This window comes from Nyctereutes procyonoides, unplaced genomic scaffold (genome assembly GCF_905146905.1).
Source record: "Nyctereutes procyonoides isolate TBG_1078 unplaced genomic scaffold, NYPRO_anot_genome, whole genome shotgun sequence".
Lineage (NCBI taxonomy): Eukaryota > Metazoa > Chordata > Mammalia > Carnivora > Canidae > Nyctereutes > Nyctereutes procyonoides.
Window position 1 is genome coordinate 36,018,631 of NW_026575136.1, and position 26,272 is coordinate 36,044,902.

General features: G+C 44.0%; 1 protein-coding gene across 2 annotated transcripts in view; it reads left to right on the top strand.

Annotated features, from left to right (window-relative positions):
• The window catches only part of LOC129495494 (teashirt homolog 1), a 76,482-nt gene that overhangs the window by 27,285 nt on the left and 22,925 nt on the right, over positions 1-26,272 (top strand). The window contains exon 1 of one of the 2 annotated variants that reach the window (XM_055303053.1): positions 20,116-20,181. The exons of the other annotated variant lie outside the window; for it this stretch is intronic. Coding sequence (XP_055159028.1) covers positions 20,124-20,181 — 58 coding nt within the window. The 5' untranslated portion in view covers positions 20,116-20,123. Of the gene's footprint in view, positions 1-20,115; positions 20,182-26,272 lie in introns of those variants that run through there. 2 annotated transcript variants of the gene reach the window in all.

Consider the following 26,272-nt stretch of genomic DNA (forward strand, 5'->3'; position numbering starts at 1 on the left):
GGGCCTGACACCCGGGCTCGAGCCCATTGGGTAGAGCTGACCCTTTCCAGATAAGCTGTGCACTTCTGAGCTTAGGAAGTAGGAATATCCTTGGAAGGCTTAACGTCTGAAAAAGTGAATTGTAGTTTCACCAAGCAAACTTAAGCTTGCGTCCTGCTGTCTTCAGTAAGGGGTTTCTTTAAAGGCTGCCCCCTCTTTTTCTCTCCTTCATGGTTTCAGGCACATCACTACCCCCTCCCCAAAAGTGATAACTCTGCAAATTTCAAGGACAATGACTTGGCTTTTAGGAAGAGAGAGAGAGAGACTGAGAGAGAGAGAGAGAGAGAGAGAGAGAGGCATTGCTTTTTTTTTTTTTTTTTTTTTTGGCCAAGTTTGGAATTTGTTTAGAAAATGTGTGTCAACCTTCTGGAGTCAGGGCTTTCCTGAGAAGCTTCGTGGTTTACAGAAGGCTCAAGTCCTGTGAGTACCTGAATGGTTTGATCCCCAGAGAATCTTGCTGTCCTGCATGTCGAACCCTGGACTGCTTGTCCCGTGCATGGCGCCACATCAGCTCTTCTTTGCTGAGAACATGGTGCCAGGCCCCATGCGCACAGGTGTTACCTGCTCCCCCACCCCCCGCCAGCCTCGACTCCAAACCACAGATTCCTGTTTGGATGAAGATGTGGTCTCCTATGCTGCCGCCTGCCCTGATGGGAGCCTCCTGCGGGCTAGCCTGGTGCACCCCTGGTAGGAGGTGGTGCGCAGCATCCTGCTTGGGTATAGAGCCTTCCCCTCCTCGGGGGCACTCGCTGTGTTCTAATGCTTTCTCTTCTCCCCTCTTGTAAGTTACTTCAACAAAAGGATCCCATCCCACAATTTTGTAACCATCACAAAACACAAACCTACTCAATTTTGATCTTTGGAGTCACTCAATAATTTTTAACAGCCAGTCAAACCTGCTATTTAGATTAATGCATTCAGAACAGTGGCTCATTTACTGAGTGTTTTCCGGTTTTAAGTGACTGTTTTGATGTGGGAAGACAGCACTCGAGTGACGCCTGCTCTGGCACCTGCGCCCGTTAGGCAGGACGCACCCTGGCTGGCGGTAGCTTCCCTTGTTGGCTGTTCCACTGACAGATTTTCCCTCTTATTGATCAACAGATATTTATTGAATGCTTATTGTGTTTGATGCTGAGAACAGTAGTTAGCATCTCGCATTCCCTATGTACACAGGTCACCTCTCCAGGATGCAGCTTGAGTGTCGTGCAACATTTGGATCTGTGGGTTCCAGATTCTGGGGCAGGGTGGGTGGTCTGCCTCTACAGTCCTGTGACACTCCTGGGACTTAGAAGAGCTGTGCTCAGTCCCCTTACCTCCCCTTCACACACTGTAGCCCTGTGTCACGAGCTTGCAGCTCAGGCTTTGTTGGCCAAGGCCTGGCTCTTCTGCCCCATCGGCTGGCCACCTAGTTTACTGAATGGAGACCAGAGTGGTAGGTCCACCCTGACAGATTTTCCTCCTCCTCGGGTCAGGGACTGTGGAGGTGTGTGCTTGCGGGTGGCACAGTGCCCTGTGATGTTAAACATGCCACATTTCATTGTAAAACTGGGCAACTCGCATCTCTCCCATTTTGCCTGTGGTTCTTTTACCTAATGTCTTTGATGTCTTCCTTGTTCAGTGAAGCTCGTAACAAAGAGGTAAAAATTAAAACCAGAGGGAATTTAATAGTTAAGCCTGTAGTTACAACAATTCATTCTCTCATGGTTCTGGAGGTGAAAGGTCAGATATCAAGGAGTCAGCAAGACTGTGTTCCTTCTGAAGGCTTTGGGGAGAATCCTTCTTTGACTCTTCCAGCCTGTGGTGGCTTCTGGAAATTCCCAGTGTACCCTGGCATCTGACCGTGTCCCTCCAATCTGCCCCCCCAGTCACATGGCCTTCTTCTCTGCATGTCTTCTCTGTGCCTGCATGTTGTCTCCTCTGGTTTGAAGCCACCCATCACTGGCTTTAAGACCCATCGTAATCTGATGACTTCACTGCAACGTAACCAGTTATATCTACAAAGGCCCTGTTTCCGAATAGACTCACGATGTGAAGTTCTAGGAGGATGTGAATTTGGGTGGGGGGGGGGCTACTCTTCCCAGTGTAGGAGAAAATTATGCCTTATCATATGGGCAACAGCTTTTATTGAAGATTGGTGGTAGAGAGGTAGCCTTCCATGAGTCATGTATATGCTCAGGATGCTTTGTAAATAGTAGATATTGGTAACCAATGTCTTGATTGTTGATAATGAATGACTGGCAGTACCGTCTTGGCCATATGGTGGTTTGAGTGTGGCTGTTGCCAGTCCCACAGTGACAGGAAGGAATGGACCCGTCTTCATGGCCTTGTACTGACAGGTGGGTGTTTACTGCTCAGCTGTAGGAAGCCCACAACTTTACCATCAGGGAGGGTGATACAAAAGAAGGATCCCCAAATAGCTTGTGCTCAAGAAAGTTGCAATGCTGTGATTCACTGAAACATCTTGAGATGCATAGAGGTCAGTAAATGAGTGGATCATTAGTCAATTAGTCACGTTGAGTGTTGTTTCCATGACATTCGATGACTGAATCACAAAATATTCCTCCCATTTGATTTGGGTTATCGTGTCTCATCTTTAGTCAGGAGGGCAGCTGCCATGTGCTGCACCCTCGGAGGCACCTCGAGCCGTGGAATCGTCCTGCAGACGGGCCCGGAAGCCACAGGGCAAGTGCTAATGGAGCGGTCCTTGTGAGATTGTGTGGTGCAGGAGTGCAGGTGGCTCAGCAGGGGGCAGCCACTTCAAATGGAAGGTGGTGCTGAGGGGCAGAGGTCATGGCTGCTTGGGTCTCACCACCCTCTGCGTGGCTTCCCAGCCACTCCTGCCTGCTGCCAAGGTAGGTCTGTCCCTCATACTGTAGCTCTCACCCTTTCCTTCCCAGTGCTGTCTCTTCTCCCATGGAGGGGCCTCACAGCCAAGTACATGTCACTCTGCCTTGCGGTGGCTCTGGCTGCTGCTGTGTGGGGGTGCACCCTGGGGGGGGCACACTGGGGCTGCCAGTGTGTGCAGGACAGACCTGGGGGCAGGGCCTGGGAGTGGTCCTGGGTGCATGGTGTCTGAGAGGGGAGAGGGGTCTTGGTGGACCCCTTTTTCTGAGGATGGTGTGGGTTTAAGGGCCGCTCAGGGACAACATAGGCCTTGCAGGCCTGCCAGTTTACCTCTGGCCAGATGTGTGTATCACCTCTGCATCAGGTGATCATTTGTTGCCTAGGTCCTGGTTGTGAGTAGTGGCCATGTTCACAGAGACTTTTTTTTTTTAGATTTTATTTATTTATTCATGAGAGACACACACACACACACAGAGGCAGAGACACACACACAGAGAGAGGCAGAGACACAGGCAGAGGGAGAAGCAGGCTCCCTGCAAGGAGCCCGATGTGGGACTTGATCCCAGGACCCCAGGATTGCAACCTGAGCCAAAGGCAGACGTTCAGCCTCTGAGCCACCCAGGTGCCCCATCGCAGTGACATTTCTTAGCAGGTTCAATAGGAATAGCTGAGGAGTGTTCAGATTTAGAAGAATGACAAACACCCTATAGTTTCACCTATGACATAATTGCCAATAACTGATCCTAAATTAGCCTAGGAGCCCCCAAAGTTTCCTTTTTTCAATCCATGTTCTGTGTGCACCATTCTCCTTTGAGTTTAACTTGAATGGTTTTGTCTTTTCTTAACATTATTAATGGGTCTTGGGTGCAGGCTCTTCAGGTGTGACACAATGTGTGACCCTGGAGGTGGCAGGGCTGGTGGAAAGAAGAGGGCTAGGACTGCACCATTCAGACCCCACACAGCCTGGGAGCCGGAGCACAGAAAGGAAATCGTAATAAAACAAGAGTTTAAGTAAGTTTCTGATAAATCAAGACTGTAGCGATCATGAGGCTCTATGTTGGGAGAGAGGCGGGTGGTGGAGCTCGTTGAGGCGGAGGAAGGAGTGCAGAGGCCAGGACTCAGGGCTACCTTGTCCCCGCTGGCCGATGGCCACGGGTGGCCCCCAGGCCCGGTGCCAAGGTCCCATGTGGGAGGGCCCGGCGGGACCCATGGGGCGCCCTCGCGAGTCCTCGCTTGACGGAAGGAGGCCGAGCCTGCGTGGGTCAGAGCTTAGGGCCCCGCGGCCCAAGGCCTTCCCCTCTGCAGGCCTCTGTCGGGTTTGCTTCTAACAGCCGGAGGCCGCGCTCGGCTGTCCCTCGCGCCGTGGCCGCAGTGTGACTGGCCGCAGGGCCGTGGCCCCGGAGGCTCGCTCCTAACCTGCCCACGGCGACGGCGGGCTAGTTAGGAAGGCCGGTCTGGGCCTCCTGGGCGTTGGCGAGGGAGGCTGAGCAAGCAGAGCTGCTTCGACCTCATCCTTTTCCAAGATGAACAGGCCAGCCCTGAATAGGGGAAAGCTCCCTCGACCTCCGTGTCCCATCCCCCATCTCTCCCCACCTCCCCGTGTGTCTGTCCGTCTGTCTGTCTCTCTTCGTCCCTACAGCCCGGGGCTGCGCACGCGTGCGCCTCTGCTAACACCAGAGGAGAGAATTCCTTTAAAAGTTAATGAAGGAGTTGCCGTGGAACCCTATTAGATTTTCCTTCCATTAAATGCCTGCTACAGACTTTTAATGGATGTTTTTAACTAGGCATTGTTATCGAAAGGACTATTGCACAAATTAAAACCAGGCCTACAATCTGTGAAGGGAAACCGGATTTACTTTTTGCCTTTAGGTGAAAGACGGCGGGGCAGGGAGGAGGTGAGTGTCACGCTGGTGCTGGGAGACGCGGGATCCAGGAAGGCAGCCAGGCCTACCCAGGGCTACGGAAATAAACGCTCACATGCTTTGCGGGGGTCTCTCTTTGTGGACTGAAGGCATTAGCCAGAACCCTGGATTTTTAGGGTGACGCCACGGTTAATTTTAGGCCATTATATTGATATTTAAAAGTCTTTCATAGCCTTCATGGTGCCGCCTTGTGCTCTCTTTTTAAACGTGTGAAGCTGCACTGGGAAGGGAAGGTTGGACTTGTCAGGCTTCCTCATCTAGACCTGAACTGTCTCCTCACCATGACCGTAAGCCCACAGGCTTTCTAGAACATCTGGACTTGCGGTCTCGGTCTCTTGTGTTATTCTGATTTATATATTTATCTCTGAGACTTGCCCCCTTTGTCCCTATACAGTCTGTTTCCCGAAACAACAGAATTTGTGTTCCAAGCCTGGGAGATTCTTGTCTCATCTGGGGATGTCGCAGGGGACAGCTCCTCCGATACGGGACTGTGACTGTCATACCTGTCCTGTCACCAATGCTTCCTAATCATGTCACTCAGCCGATGACACCAGGTTCTATAAAGCTGTGTACCATTGCGTGAACCAGAACAGAAAAAAAGTTAGGTTTTCTTCTACAAGGTGTCCTGACTATTCTGTATGTTGAGTCTCAGCTGGCCTTTGTCTCTGACTTCTATTACGACAGTTTTTGAAACAGAATCTGTGTCCTGGAGAGCTCCCCAGCCCATCCCTGTGAGCGTGTGCCCACATCCTCTCCACGCACCCGTCAGCCAGTCGGGTGTCCTTCCCTTAGAAGTATTCCACCAAGATGGGCGTTTCAAATTTTGCCTCCCTTAAACCAGACGTTTTGAAGAGAAAGTCCAACCCAGAGCATTTGTTAGTTGGGCATTTCCTGTGAAAGACTGGATCCAGGTCTCTGGCAGGAAGTCGGCTGAGATGCATGTAGTGTGCAGGGCTCTCTCTCTCTCTCTCTCTCTCTCTCTCTCTCTGCCTGTGGCAATGTGAAGAACACGTGCGTGTCATGTGGCAAAAGAAAAGGAAGCGCTGTGGCTTTCCTGGGGTGTCCTCTTCTCGCTTCAGGAATGTGGGGTGACGCTGGGAGTCCCAGATCTCTGTTCAGACCGTGATGGGGCCTCACAGACTTCTGTGGTGTTGGTACACAGACCTGGATGGGTGTGTGTGTGTGTCTGTGTGTGTGAGTGTGTGTGAGAGAGTGTGTCTTTCATCAGGTCCATCAAAATGTGCCCCGATGCAGACCTGCCCATCACTCGTTTGCCTGTGAGCTCAGAGCACACAATTAATGCTACCGGAATCTCTGATAGTAGATTTAATTTTATGAGCTGTATTATCCAGGCATACTAAGCCATTTAGATCATGTCCGAGTCACGGGGTTTAGAAGAGGTGATAGCTTTGATTCTTTGTGTGTGTGTGTGTGTGAAAGAGAGAGAGAGGAGGGGAATTAAAAACCCGTGGCCTTTTGTTCTTTTAGGCACAAAACGAGTTTAATTGAAAGAATAATTTGATCTGCTGCTGCTACAGCAGAAGAGCTTGAGATGTGGCAAATTTTTTCTCCTTTCCTCCAAACTCAAGAATTTAATGCTAGCAGGTGAAGTTCTGAAGGCTGCTATCAAGTATACAGAGACAATAACTGTCTTCAAAGTGGAATTTTGTCAATATTTTTTGCTGTGGGCCAAAGAACATTCACGGTAATGGAGTACTGAAGCTCTGCTTGGAGATGTTGCGGCGAGCAAGGGACCGGAGGATTTATTCCAAGTTTGAGGCCGCAGTAACTTGGCGGCATATGTGGCTTCTTCATAATCTTCGCTCCAGCAGATGGAGGCGCCCAGACACGGTGTCGTCGTCGGAGAGCGCATTGGGTGGCTGTGGCCGACCCCCCCACCTGGGCCCCTTAGCTCCCAGTTTCTGTTCTGACCGTCACGTGAGCCCCATGCCTGCTCCCCACCTTCACCAGGTACCAGCATTTTCTGACAGATGAAGCGCGTGGCGTGGCGCAAGTGCTGGAAGTCTGCACTGTGGCTGTGACCTTGACCTCCTTTCCTTGTTTTCGGAGCCCACTTGGGAGGGCGGTGCGGCCTGCCGGCTCTCCTCCTCCGGGGCTGCCCAGGCCCGCTTCTCCCTGGCCGGCCGAGGCGCCGTGCCCGTGCTCCGGAGGATGATGCCCTTTCGCCTGGCTTCTGTGGGAAGTTGGTTGAATAGCAGATTGCACAACCCACAAGATCGAATGGCCTGTATGACTTAAAACAGATGTGAGATTCAGCGCCCAGATTGCTCTGCCCCTTAAGTTATCTTACTCTGAAAAGAATCATCCTCTGAAATTTCATTTCGGGAAGCATCTTTTCCCTCCCGGTGTTTGTGAGAACCGGTGCCTGCATCGTTAGGGCTGTGCTGGGAAAGCAGCTTTCTGATACAGGGGTGATGCCATTTTTCTGTAATTTTGCTAATATTCTCTGTATTTAGTATAATTAGAGGAACAGAGGAGTAGCCACACACCCACGGAACAGTGAGACAACAGCTTTGTCCTTCTTTTGAAGTGTGAAAAATAGGGGTAACTTTATCATTAAATGTACTTGTTGCTGTGCTTATTTGAAATGTTTAGACTTTACAATTTTTTTTAAGCTTCCTGTTCATTTTAATGGAAAAGGGTGATAGCGAAGGATTTTATTTATTCAGAGCCACGGTGCAGACAAAGTGAAAGTAAACCCGAGGCTTCCGGTTGCATTTAAAATCCAGAAAAATAGAACTCTGTTTTCTAAGATAAAAAGATAAGGGCAGTAGTCAAATATGTTTTTTTTTTTTGGGGGGGGGGAGAAATTTTAAACAACAGAAACCACCTAGAACTAATTTTTTGAGGATAAAAAATAGATGCCAGCTTATAAAAATTTTTCTAGCCCTGAAAAATATGCACCCCCCCCCCCAGACAGACAGGACTTCCATCATGCTCATGGAGGGTCCGAATCGTGGCTCATCACCGTATCAGTGGCTTTAAATGGCTGCATTCTTGTTCAAGTGTAAAATTCTTACTGGGAGTCCGACTGAATAATTCTGCTGGCTCTTAATGAAGCCTTTTTTTCCTTCAGAAATATCATGGCATGAAGTTTCATGTGGAATGTGATAGAAGCATGTGAACCCCTAGGTCAGTGTAGAAAGTAGTAGGTGTTTGTCTACATGTTTCTTTTATGCTCATCTTCACGTGTATATTTCAGGCATTAATTCAGGATTGTTTAGGTACTCCTTTGTCATTGCATGTAATTCAAAGATTATTTATTATGATGAGATAGGGTAAGTAATGAACTCAGAAATGTAGAAACTAAAAATATCCATTTATTTCTATAAATACAGTTGACAGTTAATTGGCCCATATTAATGGAGGATTGAAGTAAAAAAAATTTTAAAAACCCCACGAATTCTAAAAAAAATGTATTTTTTTCTCATCTAGAGCCCATTTTATATAGGAAGCTAGTGTCTCAAATATGGTATATATATATTTATTTATGTATATATTTACTTAATTATATTTTTCCTGTTAATAATGCGGTCGTATTGGTCTAGTGTCTCCAACTTCACAAACTGTGATCATTTAATTACTTTCTATAGTGTCTGCATTCCTTGCTAAGTCTTATGTGATCAGGCTGAGAATTTCTTTGTAAACAGTTAAGAAATAACAGCAGGAGCAAGGATTCGGAAATCTGGTGCGTTAAGAAGCAGGTAGAGTCACACAGAAGTGGGCCTAAGGACAAGCCCTTTCTGTTTTGGAGGATGCACATTCTTTCCAGTGGGGAGGGGATCACGCCCATGCTTGCAGCTCCTTGAATGAGAGGGGCAGGGGACGTTTGGGTAGGGGGCTCAGTGGCCGTGGCTCCCTGCTGGCTCTGCTGCCGCCCTCCTTACTTCTCTCTTTGGACCCTCTTTGAGGGTGAAAGTTCACAGTCTTTTTGGCACCTGCCTTCCCCCATGTTCCAGATTTCCTGGATCTCCAGCTCTGGTTATGTGGCCTTTGTACACGTCTCTGCAGGGGACTCCCCTCACCTCCCACATCCCCACATTTACTTGGTCACCAGTACTTAATGCTGAGCGAGCTGCTCAAATATCCCTCTCCGGGGTAGTCCGCCTGTAGCTCTGCCCACAGTGGTCCCCGGCAACATGGTCACAGAAAAGGTCAAGAATCCTGAGTTTCTTGCTACAACCCAGATGTGAGTCCTCCAGAGATTAGCATGTCCTGCCCAGGCCTCGGTTCCTCCATCTCTGAAGTGAAGGGGCAGGGATAGAAGCAGCTTTTGCTCTGCCCTGGGCCCTGCCCTGCACTCCACCTGGGTCTCCTTCCTGCTCCTTCATCTATCAGTCACCAATCCCGGACTTGGCGTTTATACTCTGTTCCCTCGGAGCCCCCTACCCCGACTGGGTTCCTGCCACTTGAGGGGTCTTCCCCTCCTGCGCTGTTGGCAGTCCCCATCCACCTCTGTTCCCTGAGTCTGTCCCTGTTGTGCTCTGTCTTCCTTGCTGGTGTGAGGACAGCTTGGAATTGGAACTGCCTTCCCTTTGCACCTCCACTGCCCAGCGTGGTGCCCGGCACACAGCAGACCCCGAGTACACTTTCAGTGAGTAACGGAGCGGATGGACAGCCAGCCAGCTGACGAATAAATGGATCATTCAGTCTTACCCATTCTTCTGCCAAGATCCCTCCTTCCTGGAAGCTGAGACAACAGTCCCTCAACGGAAGGGCCCGTAGAGCTCTTTGGTCTCCACAGAAGCCTTGGTCACCTTATGGCTCCAGGCTTAGCTCATCGCCAGAGTGTGAGTTCCTTAGGGAGCTTGTGCATCTTTGTATCAGAGATGACTTGTGACTAAATCACCAAATGGGGTGACTCAGAGTTACTAGCATATTGGAGGCATGCAGTTAGGAATGGGGAATGGAGGTGGGCCCCAGTGGGGTTCCTTCAGTGTATCACAAGTAGAATGAACCCAGGCAGGCTGGGTGGCTGAGGTGGCAGGTGAGGGCCTGGACACCCCCCACCCCCACCCTGGGGTGTCTCTTGAACATGCCCTGGATGTGGGAGTGTTTGCAGGGGAAGGGCCTCTGCACTTGAGAGTAGCGGTTCAAACCTTACAAGTCCTTCAGACCACCCTCTGTTTCCATTGCAGTCAGTCTTTTTGCATTCCCTTACTCTTACTGGCCATCTATTTTTTTTTCTTCTTTTTACTGGCAAAGCCCATTATTGTTACTTTATCCTTTTAATTTGAGAGACCATTATGGAGAATTAACTCCTATATTACTAAAAGTTTTTTCTTCTATGTGCAAGTGTTCATTTTATGTTATTTATAAAATATTTTTAAAATATTTATAAAATACAGCTAAACAAACCAAAAGGCATCATTCATGACTACCCAGATGTAGCTACTATGAACATCTTATCTGAAACTCTCTAGGATTTTTTGCCTCTACAGATATATATATATATAATTTTTTTAACAGAAATGGGATAATGGTAGTATTTATCCACCATTTACTCACTAAATGATGAATAGCTTTTTACACATCACTTTGTACATTTTCATGATGATTTCTTTAATGAATTTTTTTTCTTTTGACTTGACATTGCTTGGTCAACCTTTGGTACCTATTGCAAACTTGTCCTCAAAATACATCAAGGTATCTTTTCATTTGCTGTGCATGGAGATGTTCATGCCTCTGAGCCATTGCCAACACAGGTATTTCTAGTCCTTTGCCAATCTAGTAGCTTTGAAATAGTATCCCCACATTGTTTTCATTTGCATATCTTGGGTTTCAAGTGAGGGTGAATGGTTTTCCATATATTTTTTTAGACAAATGTATTTATTAGAAAAAAATCCTTTTCAAATCAGTTTTGCTCACCTTTGTTCAATTTTTCTATTGCTTTATTTTTTTATTGATTTCAAAAAGCTCTAATAAGGATGTTCAGTCATCTTTCTAGTATCTCTATAGTAGCAAACCCTTTGGTTTGACATTAAAAATTAGTTTGTGGTGTTTTGTTTTGTTTGTTTTTTTGTTTGTGGTGTTTTTGCCCTCTTCTATTACCTTTGGAGATTATGCAAGTGAGATGTGTGTGTGTGTGTGTATATATATATATATATATATATAAACATCTATATAATCTATATTATATATATATATATATATATATATATATAAGTTATGTATACAAACTTGAACAGAGAAAAAGAAAATTTAAAATAGATGAAGCTTATTTGAAATCATATCCTCTAGAAATAACCAAAGTTGATATTTTGGTGTATATTCTTCTGGATCTTTTCCTATGCAAATATATACATATAAGTATTTTACATGTATTTTTACCAACGTGATTTCTTCCTACATATTTTGTTTTATAGCTTATTTTTTAGCTCATAACATTTACCATGTGATACAGACCTGCTTTGTCATTTTCAGTGCTTGCATAGCATCCCATTTTATTGACATGCACAGTTTAATTTAGAAATCAACCATTATTGGAAATTTCGTTCTTGCTCAGTTTCACAGATGTAAACAACTGTGTAATTAATATCTCTGTATGTATATCTTGGCAATAGTATCATCATTTCCTTTATAAATTCCCCGAAGTAGAATTACTAGGTCAAAGGTTTTGGCTGTTTTAAATTATTTTGGTACATATACTGCCAACTGTCCTTCTGGGAAGGCTGTGTACATTTCCAGCCCCACCAGCACTATGTGTTTCCTTGGGTTATGGCATTTTTTTTGATGGACTGAGTTATTTTTGTGTAGTTTAACTGGTCCTTTCCTGCATAGTTTCTGCCTTGAAGTAATACTTAAAAGGTGTCTTCCAACCTTCAGGATTATGCAAATATTGTTTTATTGTCTTATGGTAATTTTATGATTTATTTTTTTATATTTAAATATTTGGTATATCTTTAATTTTGGCACATAGTGTGATGTGAGCATCTGACTTTATTATTTGTTTTCAAATAGCCAGTTTTCCTAGCTGAAAATAGGCTTGAATTGAATTGAATGAAGTGTCCTCTCTACACAGAATTCTCCTGCAGATGCTCCTGCATTGTCTGCGGAGTTCTTGCATATATTTGGGGCTGTCTCTTCAGCTTTCCCCGTGATTTCCACAAGCAGTCTGTTTAGGCCTGATTCGTACTCCCCCACCCCGTTTTAATTATTGTGGCCATCTACTATATTTTGAAATAATCTAAGAGCTTTCTATCCACTCCCTGTACTCCTCCCTCTTCTTTTTTCAAAGAGTGTTTTTCTTTTTCAATTCTTTTGTAGCAGATAAACTTTAGAACCATTTTTGTCAGCTTAAAAAAAATAATACTTCAGGTAGTGGGATGGGAATGATTTTCGATTAAGAAATTAACTCAGGAAAATAGCATCTTTGTGTTCGTAGTTTCCCATTCTAAAAATAAAAGTGATAAATTTTCAAATTTATTCAAGTCTTCCTTTTTTTTTTTTTTTTTTTTTTTGTACTCTTATGAAGGTTTGTGGATTTTTCACATGGGCCCTTGATACTGTCTCTTGTCCTTAGGCTGTCTCCTAGGCTGTTCATTTGTTTAGTTTGGGTTGCTGTTCTCATGAATGGAGCTCCTTTTCTGTTGTATTGTAAGTGGGTATTATTGGGTATTGGAAAGCTGTTGGTTTTCGATAACTTTCTAGCCAGCTTTGTATGTTAGCACGTGCTGTTGTTTACCTTTGCATACAGTAGACCCATCCTAGATCTTAGTACTTTTTTATTGCTACCTTCTCTTGTGGCTTTTTACTTTAGAACAAAACAAAACAAAACACAGTAGCTCATCAACAATGATAAGTTGATGGAGAATTTTTGGATTTTTTAAAGTCAAATGTCAGTTGAGAAGGATGTCTTCAAGCATCTTCTGCACATAAATCACTGAGGATGAGAACGACCCGGGTGGTGTTGGTACGGGAAGCAGGGAGCAGAGATTTCCCTCGGCTGGTGGAGAGGCAGGCAGATAGTGGGACTATTTAGTCTGAAAAGGAAACCATCTTCACGTCTGTGAAGGCTGGCTGTTTGAAAAGTGAAATCTTTTCAGAGTGAATTGGCAGGAAAAGGGGCTTAAACATGGTGAAATAGTGAGAAGGACTGTATTTGAATACAGTCCACCGCCCACTGGAATAGGGAGTTAGGAAGGGAGGGGAGAGGACCTGATTTTTAAAAACTGTGTTTATAATAATGAAATCTTTCTGATTCACTCATAGTCTTCGGTTTTAGGGATGGGCTTTGGCACATAGCTTCCAAATGTGCCACTTTGTAACATACAGATTTTTTCAGTGTTATCTGGTGACAGTGAATAAATCTTTAAAAACTTACAAAATCACAGGGGTTTGCATTTGTGGTGTTTTTTTTTTGTTGTTGTTTTTTTTTTTTTTGTTTTTTTTTTTTTTTTTGTTTTTTTTGCTCATGCCTAATTCCTGCTGAATATCCTCAAAATCCTTTAGTGCCTGGGCCTGGGGGAACATCTGCTGAAATATTTATGCTTTTTTGGGTAATCTCTCATGGTCATCTGTAACCTAATATAAAACACTTTTTCTTTTTTCATGATTCTCCTCGGTTTTAAGATGAAAATTAAATCTTGGTGTGTCATAGTCTGTAGTATAATTTAGAATTCACAGTTGTGTGTTTGTTTAGTTTTTATAGTATGTTACATGTCCCTCCCTGTCACCCTGTCTCACCCCTACCTGTGGAAAGGGAATGTTCACTGCTATGTGGGACTCTAGGAGGGTTTAATATGATCATATTATAAGTAAAGCTTTGAGACATTCATAACATATATGTGTATCATGTTTGAAACAGTAAAACTTTACTTATCTGGAAACCAATTAATTGCCATCTTTATTTTTCTGGGACAGAGTGAAGAATCAGAGGGTATAAAAGGACATCAGGCATCACAAGCCCATGTACCAAATTCATATATGTATTAATAGACAATATCTCTAGATCCTCACTCACCATTTAAATTTTATTTTTTTGTTACATACAGTTCTAATAGTCATGAATATCTGTTCTTCTAGGCCACCACAAATTAACAGTAGCAAATTGGAAGTTGAGAAGGCACACAGCTAACAGTGAGAGGACCTAATAGTAAGGGAGGAAAAAAAGGAGGGGGGAAACAAAACAAAACCCAAAACTGTTGTAAAAGAATGAGTTCATGAAAAACACAGCATTGCAGGCCACTTATTGGAAATGGAATCCCTCTCTGCCCCTTTGTGGTCATTACTGATTGTTCACAATTGTTATATGTCATTGTCAGGACAATTTTAATTGCGTACAATGTACTTTAAGTAATGTGGCAAAAGCAGGTTCATTTTATGTAGATTTTCTAGTGCTTGAATATTTTTATAAAATTCTGCTGAAAAGAGAACCTTCAACTATCCAGAAAGCCCTGCTTCCCCAAATAAGTCCTAAATACTTGTGGTTTTCAGTCAACAATGTATTTTAAATCATTGATAGGATAAATTTTTTATGTATTTTTTGGAAACACTTTTGAGGATAATTTCACAATGGTTAAGTCTGCTTTCTGCATCTGTTTTAATGTATATATATATTTTTAAGTTGAATTGGCTGGAAACTATTTGGTTCTGTTCTTCTGACATGCCTATTTCCTTTCTTCCTCTCCCACCATCTGGGATGCTCTCTGATAGCTCCTTGGGAAGAGGGGAGCACCACTGTGTTGTTTCAGCACATGTGGGTCTGGCTGTACCCACATCTGCCCGTTCAGCCCATTCACCTCGTTTGTCATTTGTACTCTTAGTAGAGGTGGAGGTGAGGTGCTGGGTGTATGGCCCGAAAGAACTGGAGACAGTACTACCAAGATGTGGGAGTTTGACCACCAGGGTACCTTTAGCTCCCTTGGAAAAAATAAAACTGAATATAGGTAACATGCTATTTACACGTACATGTAACTTTTTTATTTTAGCCCATCTTTTTTCTTTTCTTTTTTCCGACATTGCTGGGGATACAGTATAAGCCAACTGCCCCTTCTTAAAAGGTAGAAATGAAATCTGACCTATGATACAGTATCTAAAAATGATCTCAGGAAAATGCGACTTGCGTTTTTTTGGTACCTATGTAAGGTCTAGTTTTTAACATTTCTAAGAAATAACTTTTCATTGAAAATAGCTGCCTGAGTTGCTTGATTGCTACTCAGTGCAGTGGAACTGTTGCAGCGATCCTGCACTTACAAACACAGAAGTACCAAGTAGACCGCCTTTCGTGTATCTTGCTTCTTGTGCTCAGGAGGAGACAGAGCTAATGAAGCAAAATAACATTTGAACTTCTGTCCTAGAAGAATGTCACAAGAACTATTTATTGCTCACTAAAGAAATTAAATTACTTAATGAAGGTGAATTATTAACTTAATTTATTAGGAATTTAATTTGGGAGCTATTTTCATAGGGATATTGGCCAAGGCATGAGCGATAACACTTTAATGCATAAAGACACTCAAATGACTTTAAATAGGCAACTAAGTGTATTTCAATAGAAACTGATATGTCTATGTTTCAAGTAATAGCAATCCCTCAAAAAAGACCTATTGTCAATATAACTAGGCAGTCGATAAGGAAGTATGATTCCTTTTTTTAAAAAAATTTTAATTGTTATTTATTTATGATAGTCATACAGAGAGAGAGAGAGAGAGGCAGAGACATAGGCAGAGGGAGAAGCAGGCTCCATGTACCAGAAGCCCGATGTGGGATTCGATCCTGGGTCTCCAGGATCCTCCAGGATCGCGCCCTGGGCCAAAGGCAGGCGCCAAACCGCTGAGCCACCTAGGGATCCCGGAAGTATGATTCCTTGAAGGCAAATTCATTTTCAAAAGGTGTGTTGCTGATCATTGATAGGCATTGCGACATTACTATCCATGAGGTTCCAGTTCTCGAACAATTGCAGAGCTGTTTCTCCTTGTGGCATAGCTGTGCATTGGTCATATTGAGTCATTAAAGAGCAGAAATCAGACCAACTGATGTGTCTCAGGGTCTGGTCATAGCAGACAGGCTGGGTCCCAGAGACATCTGAACCACGAACCTATAGTAGGTCATGTGTCTGTGTGGTGATTCCAGATCCCAGATCAGATCTGCTTTTCTGGCCGCAAAATAAGGTGTGTTGTTGCTTTTACTAGATTGTTTCTACCTTCTCCTTTTAAAAATACAGATTTTTAAACCTGTGTGTGAATAAATGATTAGGATGAATTCCAGAACTGGTCACTTAAGGACAGTTTGCTGGAATCTTCTAGAAACATCACCCGGTATTCATTGTTTTTGTGATTTGTGAATTAGGTGGGAGAATTATGAGGAAGAAAAATAAACATCTCATTCTCTAAGTAAACTGGTTGGTTTTTTTCTTTGAAATTTTTAGTGATTTTAGTAATTTCCATGGTTATATGCAGTATGAGATCTTTCTATAATTTCTAAAGCAGCACATCAAATGTAGGTAGAGAAAGCCACCAACAGTGCGCATTTTCACCTACCCCTTTTCCACATACAAACAGAGCCAGTGAGGTCAGAAGAGGCATTTTTATGCTCGAAATTAAGACTTTTGCTTTATGTTGGAGCTGTGGCATTTCAGATGAAGTAATTTACTTATGACAGACTCACGGTGAGTTGCTGTTCTTCTAAAAATATCTAGATAACTTTATTTTACTGCCTATTTATCAGAAAATAGTGGTGATGTGTATTTATTGCCTCAGAGACGTATATGAAGTACCCGCTTACATCTGCATCCCTGATGAAAGGACCCAAACTGTTCTTTGTGGCAGTTTTCAAGGATTCAGTTAAACCACGTGACGAAATTGGCTTCAATCGGGAGATCATTAATGAACTAATCCCCTTCATTGACGGATCACTCAAGACCCCAAAGAGCATGTGATTTCTTGTGTTCTGCAGTAATGCATTTGAAACATTTACCAAAACTCTTAATGCACATAGAGACTGCTAAACTATCTGTAAGTAATGGACCATTTTTATTGCTGCTCTAAACCATGCTTCTCATCATGTGCCAAAAAGAAGCACACAGTTGAGTTGATGTTTAAGGATCTTGACTAGGAGTAAGCACAGGAAGTGAGAGTGGAGCAAGTGCTTCCTATGAGAAAATGTTTTTAAGGTTATTGGTTGAGGATGTTTAGTAAGTTACTCATCTAGGAAATTGTTCATTTAAAAAACTTGGTCTTACATTGCTTTCAATGCTCTGTGTTAGGAGGAAAAAAAGGCTGGTATCTATAAGTAAAGGAATGAAAGTCTTTGCTTTTGATTCTGGACAATTTCTGTCTGATTTGGCGTCTCTATTGTAGAAAGAGGAATCCCAGAGCACCCCCAATCCCTGCTCAGACCTATATTCTCCATTCCTTAACCTCAAGGATTCAAACAACACACCTAATTTCAGTTGCTTTCTGCATGTTCCTTTGGTCACAAATACTCACCTACCTCCTAACTGAGACATGCTGTTGGCCTCAGTTTCTTTGTCTGTAAAATGATGGAATCATGAGGAGTAAGTGATTTAAGATAGCTGAGGTGCTCAGAACTGGATCTGGCACACAGTGCTGTTGGAAGTGCCGGCTGCTGTCATCATTAATGGGGTCATCTGGAGAAAGCAGTGCACCAGACATTATTATTAGTGCAGGAATAGAGGAGGTATTCCCTGAGCACATGGAGGCAGCTTGCCCCTACTCATAGGACTTGCTTGCTCTTTAACACAAATGCAGCACAAGGTGTCTGCAGGCTGATCATGGTGTGAGAACGCTAGCACGGTGGCCCCTCAGCTGAGCTCCTCCATGATCACAACTCGAGATGAATTGTTAGGATGAATTGATGGAGTGTGTGTGGTACACACTGACATGGTCCTCTCTGTGAGCCCCACTCCCCCACTGACACATATTTTGTGTTGAAATAGTACGTCCATGGTGGACTAGCTAGTATCTGATACCCATCGACACTTCATTCCCTCCAGCTGTAGGGAACATGTGTGTTCTGCACACGTGTAGTGGAGGCTAGGCTAAACTGTGATGTTTGGTATATCAGTGGTATTGGATGCATCTTCAAATTATGATATTTTCAATTTAGGATGGATTTATCAGGATGTAACCCCATTGTAAGACAAAGATCTGTATATTCCATCCTATTGTAAAAATGCTGCTAAATTGATTTTATGACCCATTAATGAATTATAGCTATCAGTTAGAAAAACGTCCTGGAGATTCCATTTAGGATTTCCCTTCTTATCTGGGCTCACAGTGAAATTCAGAAAGGATCACTGTGCTAGCAACTCTTAGATGGTGGTGATGATGGTAATGATGCTGGTGATGCTGGTGATGATGATGGTCATGATAGTGATAAATGGTGATGGTGATGTGATGATTGTGATAATAGTGATGATGGTGCTGGTAATGATGGTGGTGTTGGTGATGATGGTGGTGATGGTGATAATGGTCATGGTGGTGATAATGATGGTGATGGGTGAAGATGATGGTGATGATGGAGACGATGGTGATGATTGTAATGATGGTGATGGATGAAGATGATGATGGTGGTGATGCTGGTGATGCTCGTGATAATGATTGTCGATAATAGTGATGATGGTGATAGTGATGATGGTGGTGGTGATGGGTGAAGATGATGATGGTGGTGATGATGGTGATGCTGGTGATGATTGTGATAATAGTGATGATGATGATGGTGGTGGTAGTGATGGGTGATGATGATGGTGATGGTGATGATGGTGGTGATGGGTGAAGATCATGGTCATGGTGATGATGATGGTCAGGGTGATGATGGTCATGGTGATGGTGGTGATAGTGGTAGTGATGGTGGTGATGGTCATGGTGACAGTAATGATGGTGATGAGGATGACAAGAGTGTCAGTGATGATGTTAGTGTCAGCTACTGCTTATTCACGGGTCTTACCTTATTTTTTAAATTCTAAAACAGTACATGCTTATTTTAAGTAATAAAGATCTAAAAAAGAATTTGCATTCAAATAAAAATGGTTAAAAAGTGATTAATTTTTCCCCCTTCTCTCCCTTTCTATCTCCCCTCCCACAAAGGTAACCCAGAAAGACAGCCTGGTTCTGTTTTCCTCACCTTTCTCTCTGCTCATACATATGTGTGAAAACATATGTACCACATGTGGGGTTATCTTTATTCCCTGAAAAGTAGAATCATTTTTGTACAGTTTGACTTTCTCACTTAAAAATAAGTCATGATCATCACTCAGAGAGACGTCTTGGTCTATTTTTAGGCTGTGTATGTTTCGAGGTATGGCTGCCCCACATTTGTTCAGCTTTTACCTTATTGGTGGATGTTCAGGCTGTTTCTGGTTGTGGACCATCCCAAATCATGCTGCTGGATATTTACATATGACTTATCCTCCAGTAGGCTATTGGGGGGCCAAAGGGTTTGTGTCATTTGAAGGTTCAAATTGCTTTCCAGAAAGGTGTCATTAACATCTATTACTGAGTATGTGATGTCCCAGGCTCTTTGTGAGCCTCTTAGTATGCTTGTGCCACTCGGGCCTCACACAACTCCGTGCTTTGTGGATAGTTTCTTGCTTGTTCATCCTGGTAGAGTCCATGTGTGGAGGAAGGCAAGAGTGCATGCATGCATGAGCACAGACCTCAGAGGGCTCCTCCTGTGTCCCGGCCCGGCTTCTTAGCCTGTGCTTCTTATGTGTCCTTGGTGTTGCTCATTAGGGTTTGAATTTGCTTCAACCATAAACGTTCCTTATACCTTCTTGGACAAGGTAAGGATTTCTTCTGCCCTTGCCTTTTCCCTAGTCCTGGGTCTGCCACTGGCACAGCACTTCCAGCAGTTTGTCGTGCATGAAAATGAGTTGAAGGTGTCCTTCTCACATCCTACTTTTCAGTTCTGCGAAGACAAAGGCTGCCTCTCCATCGCGCATCTCTGCAGTGAATAACCTGCTGCCAAATCACTGCAGCTCAGTAAATGGCTTTAGAATATGCAGAAGAGCGTGAGCAGAATCTCCGTGTCCATGCTGTGGACAGAGTCTTCTCTTCCTGCCGGTTTCTCACGCCCGACTGCTATGGCTATGGTGCCCACCCTCTGTCCTGAGATGGAGAGGCATAGGCCAGCTTCTGACTCTCCCTCAAGAAGGCTTTGCGGAGGAAATAGTAGGGTGGGATTGGCAGCACCCCTGCTTTCGGTGCGAGCTCTTGTGGGTGCTGACCAGTCTTGCCTCAGGGCTGCCATCATTTGGTGTTGGCCTGAAACAGTGCACGTCGTTGGATGCCCAGGTACCGCACACCGCACACCAGCGTACAGCTGTAATGCACGCACATGCCCAGGGAAGCCTTAATTTCCCAAGTTGAAGGGACCCAGGGCAGATGGGCTTCAGGTAACCTCATAGTTTCATACTGACTATCTATCAAATGTAATTGACTAAAATCGCCCAGTCGATTGAAAGTGTGCTTCCTTCTCCCTGTTGCCAATCTCAGCCTGGGTCTGCAGTTTCCTCTCTCTCTCTGACCTCATTTTCCAGCTGTCCTCGAAAGATTCTTTCCTGGAGGTCCTTAGCCACTGGGTTGCTAAGGTGATGGGTGTTGCAACCCAGTTTATATGAGAATTTGGGGTATAAAGGAGGTAGAGAACTGCGTCCGGCTGTGCAGTTAACGAACAAGCCCCACATCTCTGTGTCTTCAGGTACCTGGGATGACTCTCCCACCCAGGCCCCACATCCGACTCTGCATAGGCAGCACGTTGTCCCCAGTCAGGCCCTCAGCTGAGGCACCACCACCACCTAGACCATTGCTGGTCGCGTGGCAGGTGTGTTGGGTGTCATGCACACTAGCTCTACAGACTCCCTGGAAGGGACACAGAATCGCCTCTGCTCGTATTTCCTCAGCCGCCTCTCATCTCAAGGAGGCAGGGGAGGATGGGTCTGCAGTGTGCTTGGAAAAGAGGAACCTGAGTATTGGCCAACAACTCTAACACTTGCCATGGGGCGGGGGGCGGGGGGGCTGCCACATAGAAGGCAGGGGAGATAGAACAGGGCAGCAGATTCTACGCCTGCAAGGAAGATACTAAGTCTCATAAGAGATGAGCTGACTAATTCTGCCAAAAGAGAAGTTCCAAAAACACTTTGATTGATGGCAGCATCATTGTAACAAATTTATGGCCTCCTGGGTGAATCCTTTGAAGGACCACAGTCATCTCTCTACAGAAAGATGTTCTATAAAGAATGGTTGGAATATTTGTTGGCTCATACTGGCGTCTTTAATACATGGCCTGACCCCCTGCACCCGTTCCCATAAACCCTGGCACAGATAGACATCCGGGGATGAGGACACCTCTGCCACCAGCAGGAGGGGCTGCTGGAGCTGACAGGTACTTCCCCTCCTCCCCCAGGGCTGGGAGTCCCATTGTGGCTCTCTTCAAGACTTCTGGTTCTTTCCACCTTGTTGAAAACATAATTTCTCATTTCGTAGTTACATAACATATTCACTTCTTAACTGTGACTGATAAGAGGAAATGATAGTGTCCTTCTAATAGCTGCAGCCTTTCAATGCTGTGGGATCTTTGCCTGAAACGAAAAGCCAGACTTTTGGGGATTTAAAATCAAATGAGAGTTTGGATATGGGGGATCATATTAGTTTCCATAGAGGGTGATTTTACAGATAGGCTTAATAATTGTGTAATAAATAAGCAAATAAATGGCTACAGCTCACGTGGGATTTGGCCCCCATTTGAACCAGACCCTTGAGGGAAACTGGCTAGTGTCCTCCACAGGAGGGGAAGCTGTGCCTTGTGTCACTTCAGGGCACAGGGGGAGGATATGGTCCCGAGGAGATGGTGGCCTCCAATCCAGTCAAGAGACGCAACACTGGGCCTCTAAAGCTTTCGTGTTTTAGAGAGAACTTGCACTGGGTTCCCAAATCTCCCTGATTTCTCAGAAAGCATTTGTGTGGTTCCTGAAAGTTTATGGGAGATTCTGGTTACCATCTACACTCTCCTTTTGTTGTACTATTAAAAAAAAATGGGCAGAGATGATGAAGTCAGGTAAGACCATTGTATAGCATGATACTGAGTCAGATTAAATAAAATGCTTTTGTGTATTCTTTGATCCATTCAGCCAGTCTTTATTGAGTCCGTCCTATATGCTAAGCACCATTGTAGGTGTTAAACAAGCTATGGCCCTACATGACATGGCACGATGTAACTTGTAGGGTTACGATAGAAACATAAATTGTCAAATTGCTTCTTGGCTAGGGCCATCTGGTACATCCAGTTGAGCTGGAGAGAGCTGGATTAGGCATTTATCTTGGCCTCGGAATTGACCCTGTTAGAAGAGAGCAAATGCAGCCTTCGTATTCTGGTGGAAGCAAGGCCCTTCTCAGTTTCCAAGGGCCACACACTCCACAGCAGCCACGGCTCTGCTTACTCTGCTTTCTCTTGTCATCTCTCCTACCCTGCTCTGCCTTTGGAAGTCCTTTTAGGGCAGCTCAGTGTTTTATTTTATTTTATTTTTATTTTTTTAAATTTTTATTATTTATTTATGATAGTCATACAGAGAGAGAGAGAGAGAGAGAGAGGCAGAGACATAGGCAGAGGGAGAAGCAGGCTCCATGCGCCGGGAGCCTGATGTGGGATTCGATCCTGGGTCTCCAGGATCACACCCTGGGTCAAAGGCAGGCGCCAAACCGCTGCGCCACCCAGGGATCCCCAGTGTTTTATTTTTGAGAAGCCCCCTCCCCTTCCTCCTGGGAAGCAGAATCTCTTCCTTCCTGGAGTGGAAAGCACCGTTCCCTCCACTGCTTCGGCACGCCACTGATCCACAGGGGCTCGATCACTTTCTTGCTCATTGTCTGTACCCTGCGTGTTGCTTCTGCTGGCCCCCAAAAGACTCGAAGAACATTTTCAGGCTGGAATGGGTTTTATTTTTATTTTTGTTTTTTTTTAAAGATCCCATTCATTCATGAGAGACACAGAGATAGAGGCAGAGACAGAGGCAGAGAAAGAAGCAGGCTCCATGTAGGGAGCCCGATGTGGGACCCGATCTCAGGATCATGCCCTGGGCCGAAGGCAGACACTCAACCTCTGAGCCACCCAGGCGTCCCATGGAATGGGTTTTAAGGATCATCTGTTATACCCCTACCTTTCTCATAGATTAGGAGATGGAGACTTGGGGTAGCTTGTGGATACTGTTCAAGGTTTCCCAGTGATACCAGCTGTAGAAAGAATATGAGAGTTCAGTTTTCTGATTGCCAGTCCAATGCCTTTTATGTGACACGATGCGACCTCCATAATCAATTCATGTATACTTGAGAAAGCTCCATACTGTTCGGTGTGCAAGTTCATTAAATATCTGAGTAAATATGTACCTTGCAGTCATATCTTAAAAAAAAATAAAGAGCACGAAGTCATTTGTCAGCAATATCATTTATCATTATCATTATCAAAGTAAGATTACTTCCGTGTCACAATCAGATTTGTCTTTTATCACTTTGACTTAAGATGCCTTTCTGAGGGCTAGCAGGTGCTGGGACGGGGAAGGGGAGGGCCCACCATGAATGTTTCCATTCATGTTACTGGCTTTTTCACCCTCAACCCCTGCTGTTCTTTCTTGAACTCTTAGATACACAGTTCTGTTTTGTGTTAAATACCCCATAAATAAGTTATCAATAGTCAATATCTTCTTCTGACACTTTGTTGTGTATTTTACAAGTCCTTTTTCTTGCAAGCAAATGTTAGCATTTCTAACTCTTAATACAATGGAATAAATTGAAATAGGTATTTATCCATTGAGGACATGGTTTGCTGGAGTTATGGGCCAAGAAACAGTAACTGTGTTCAATATGTCTATGATTCTTGTTTGCATCTTGGCAACTAACCACAGAGATTGTGTTTTCTTTTTTTCTTTTTTCTTTTTTTGTTGTTGGTTGTGGTGTTTGTATCCATTTTCATACAGACAGAGTAATGCAGTGTGAAGGAAAATCAGTGTTTTTCCGAGCTGATTTGCATATGCATGTCAGATCTAGCTATGCCGTTTTTTTATGGCATTGAGGAAAACAAAATGACCTTTTACCAAGTTTTTGATTCTGGAAAATTCTGTGTTTTGAGTTTGGAGGGGAGGGGCTGCAGAGGAAAGGGAAGAAGCAATTGTTGATTTATATCGTAATGCCAGCAACAGTCAGGAACCTAAGATGCTTTTCAGCTATAATTGTATCTTTGCTCAAGGCTACTGTAGTTATACTACATTAAATTCCATTGTCAGTCAACTCTAGATTTCAAGGAGCTTATGCTGGGAACTGACCATACAATGGTCACAACCACCCTTTGTGTTTCTTCTCTTGTTGCAAAAATGCCGTGCTATTTTACACACTGATGATACTACATCGTGAGGATACATAATATCACTCATCGATAAGATTATGGTACAGAAATCAGAAATATGTGTCAGAACTGATCTAGCTCACTATCCTCTTAAAGTCATTGGCTTTCATTGCAATTATTTTTCAAAAAGGAATCGAAAATAAAATGTCATTGTGAATAGCATATATCTGAAACGGATAGTTTACCCTTAACAGGAATAGTAAAATACACTACAGAAGCTTTCAGCTGGCTTCTATCAAAATAATTATCTTAGCAATTATCTCTGCCATTCAGTTAACTTTTACATGCGGATGGTGTTTCTGCGTCTTTGTGTTCATCAGCCTCGCGCTTAGAGTTCTCCCAGGAACTATTATACTGACAGGTTCTATTTTATTATTAGTATTATTTTATTTTTCAGTACGGGGGTGGGGAGAAAGAGAAAGGGCTATTTGAAAGGAATTGCACTGGGATAGGTAGGCAGGTAGCATGTGGCTGCCTGCACTGGGGGTGCTCTGGGTAGGGTCTCTAGGGGCGCTGGGACCAGCAGCCTTGGAAGCAAAGCCTTGCAGAGATGCTGGACCTTAGAAGTCAGTCGGGATCAGTTCACAAGGATGTGCATCCTGAAGCATCTTTTAAAAGCCTTTTATTCCCCTGCTGTCCTCACAGTCCACTTTTTTGGCGTTTTTTGAAATTGAGGGGCAGCTGTTCTCAGCCACAGACTCTTCCATTCAATCACACTGCAGTTAAAGATGCATGGGCCCAGCAGAGTCAATGCCTACTTGCTCTTCTTCCTTACTTTTTCTGGAGATTTGAGCCCATAAGAGGTGTTATGAAAAGCGGTTTTGTTTGCTTAAGTGAACACATTAAATTGCTTCTGTTTTAAAACATTTTTCATTTAACAGAGCAGTTTTCAGACTGTGATCCCATTTGTGCAGACCTTGGACTATGGTTGGAAAAAGGTTTGGAAAGAAGCCTGCTTTGACCTCTACCTCCTTCCCGCGACATCTGTGATTTTTAAGGCAGAATTGTTTTGAAAGAGAAATGTATCTCTCGGTGGGGTTACTTTCTGGCAGTTCACTCACCGCTGAGGTGGGACCCCTTTGGCTCGTCTTGCGTGTGTACTTGAGTGAGTAGAAACACTTTAAGAAAAGTAAACTCCATGCTTTCCTACTGTCATATTTGATTTGAGCTGTGCTCTGATGGTTGTTTGAAGCTAGCATGAAATGCAGTGCCTGCCTGACCCATTTTTGCAGCCCATTATCATAATTTCACTGTCGTATGGCCACTGAGTTAATGTACTTACAAATGACAGAGAAAGTGTGTTACATGACCTTAGGGTTTTCAAAAATTAAATGACGTGGTAGGTCGTATTTCAAAGAATAGCTAAGGAGAATGGTTTTCTTTCCTGCATAAAGTGTCACTACGCATAGCAACAGGATATTGTATTTCTTTTTTATTACACAAAAATGTGAAGCTTTTAAACTCCTAGATTCCCCACATAAAATTTAATATTGGGGTAGGGAATGAAATATCCAGTGGATAAATCTGCTTCGCACCCCACCCCCAACCCACCCATCTCATCCCCTCTTCCTCTCTGGAGAAAGTGCCTTCAACACTTAGAGATGTAGAAATACTTCAAAATTCTTGTCTGATGATGAATTTCGTATTTCCTACCCTACACAAAGCCATGAATTCCCAACCCGAAGGGCAGTGGAGTACTTACATTTACTAAAGTATGCTTTGTTAGGGTGCCTAACTGTGGCTTATTGTTTTTTTTTTTCTTATGTGCTTTAGGAATTACTTTTCATTTTTGAAAGTGTTGTATTTTTTTTTAAATAGATTTCCGTCTTTTCAGTTTGAGGTTAAATGAGATCTTGAGGAACTTTTAATCAAAGCATGTGATACTGGTGTTTTATCCGTGCACAGAGCCCTGTGCCGCCCACACTCTGTGGTGTCCTGAACTCCCCGCTATGTGTGATTGATGCTGTCCATCGCAGAACGGGTGGCAAAGGGATGACCGGCATGATCCATACTCAGGGCATTAGGAGATGTCGGACAGACCACAAACGTGCAATCCCATGGTAGGGCCTCACCCTGTCCTCAATTAGCTGTGAGGG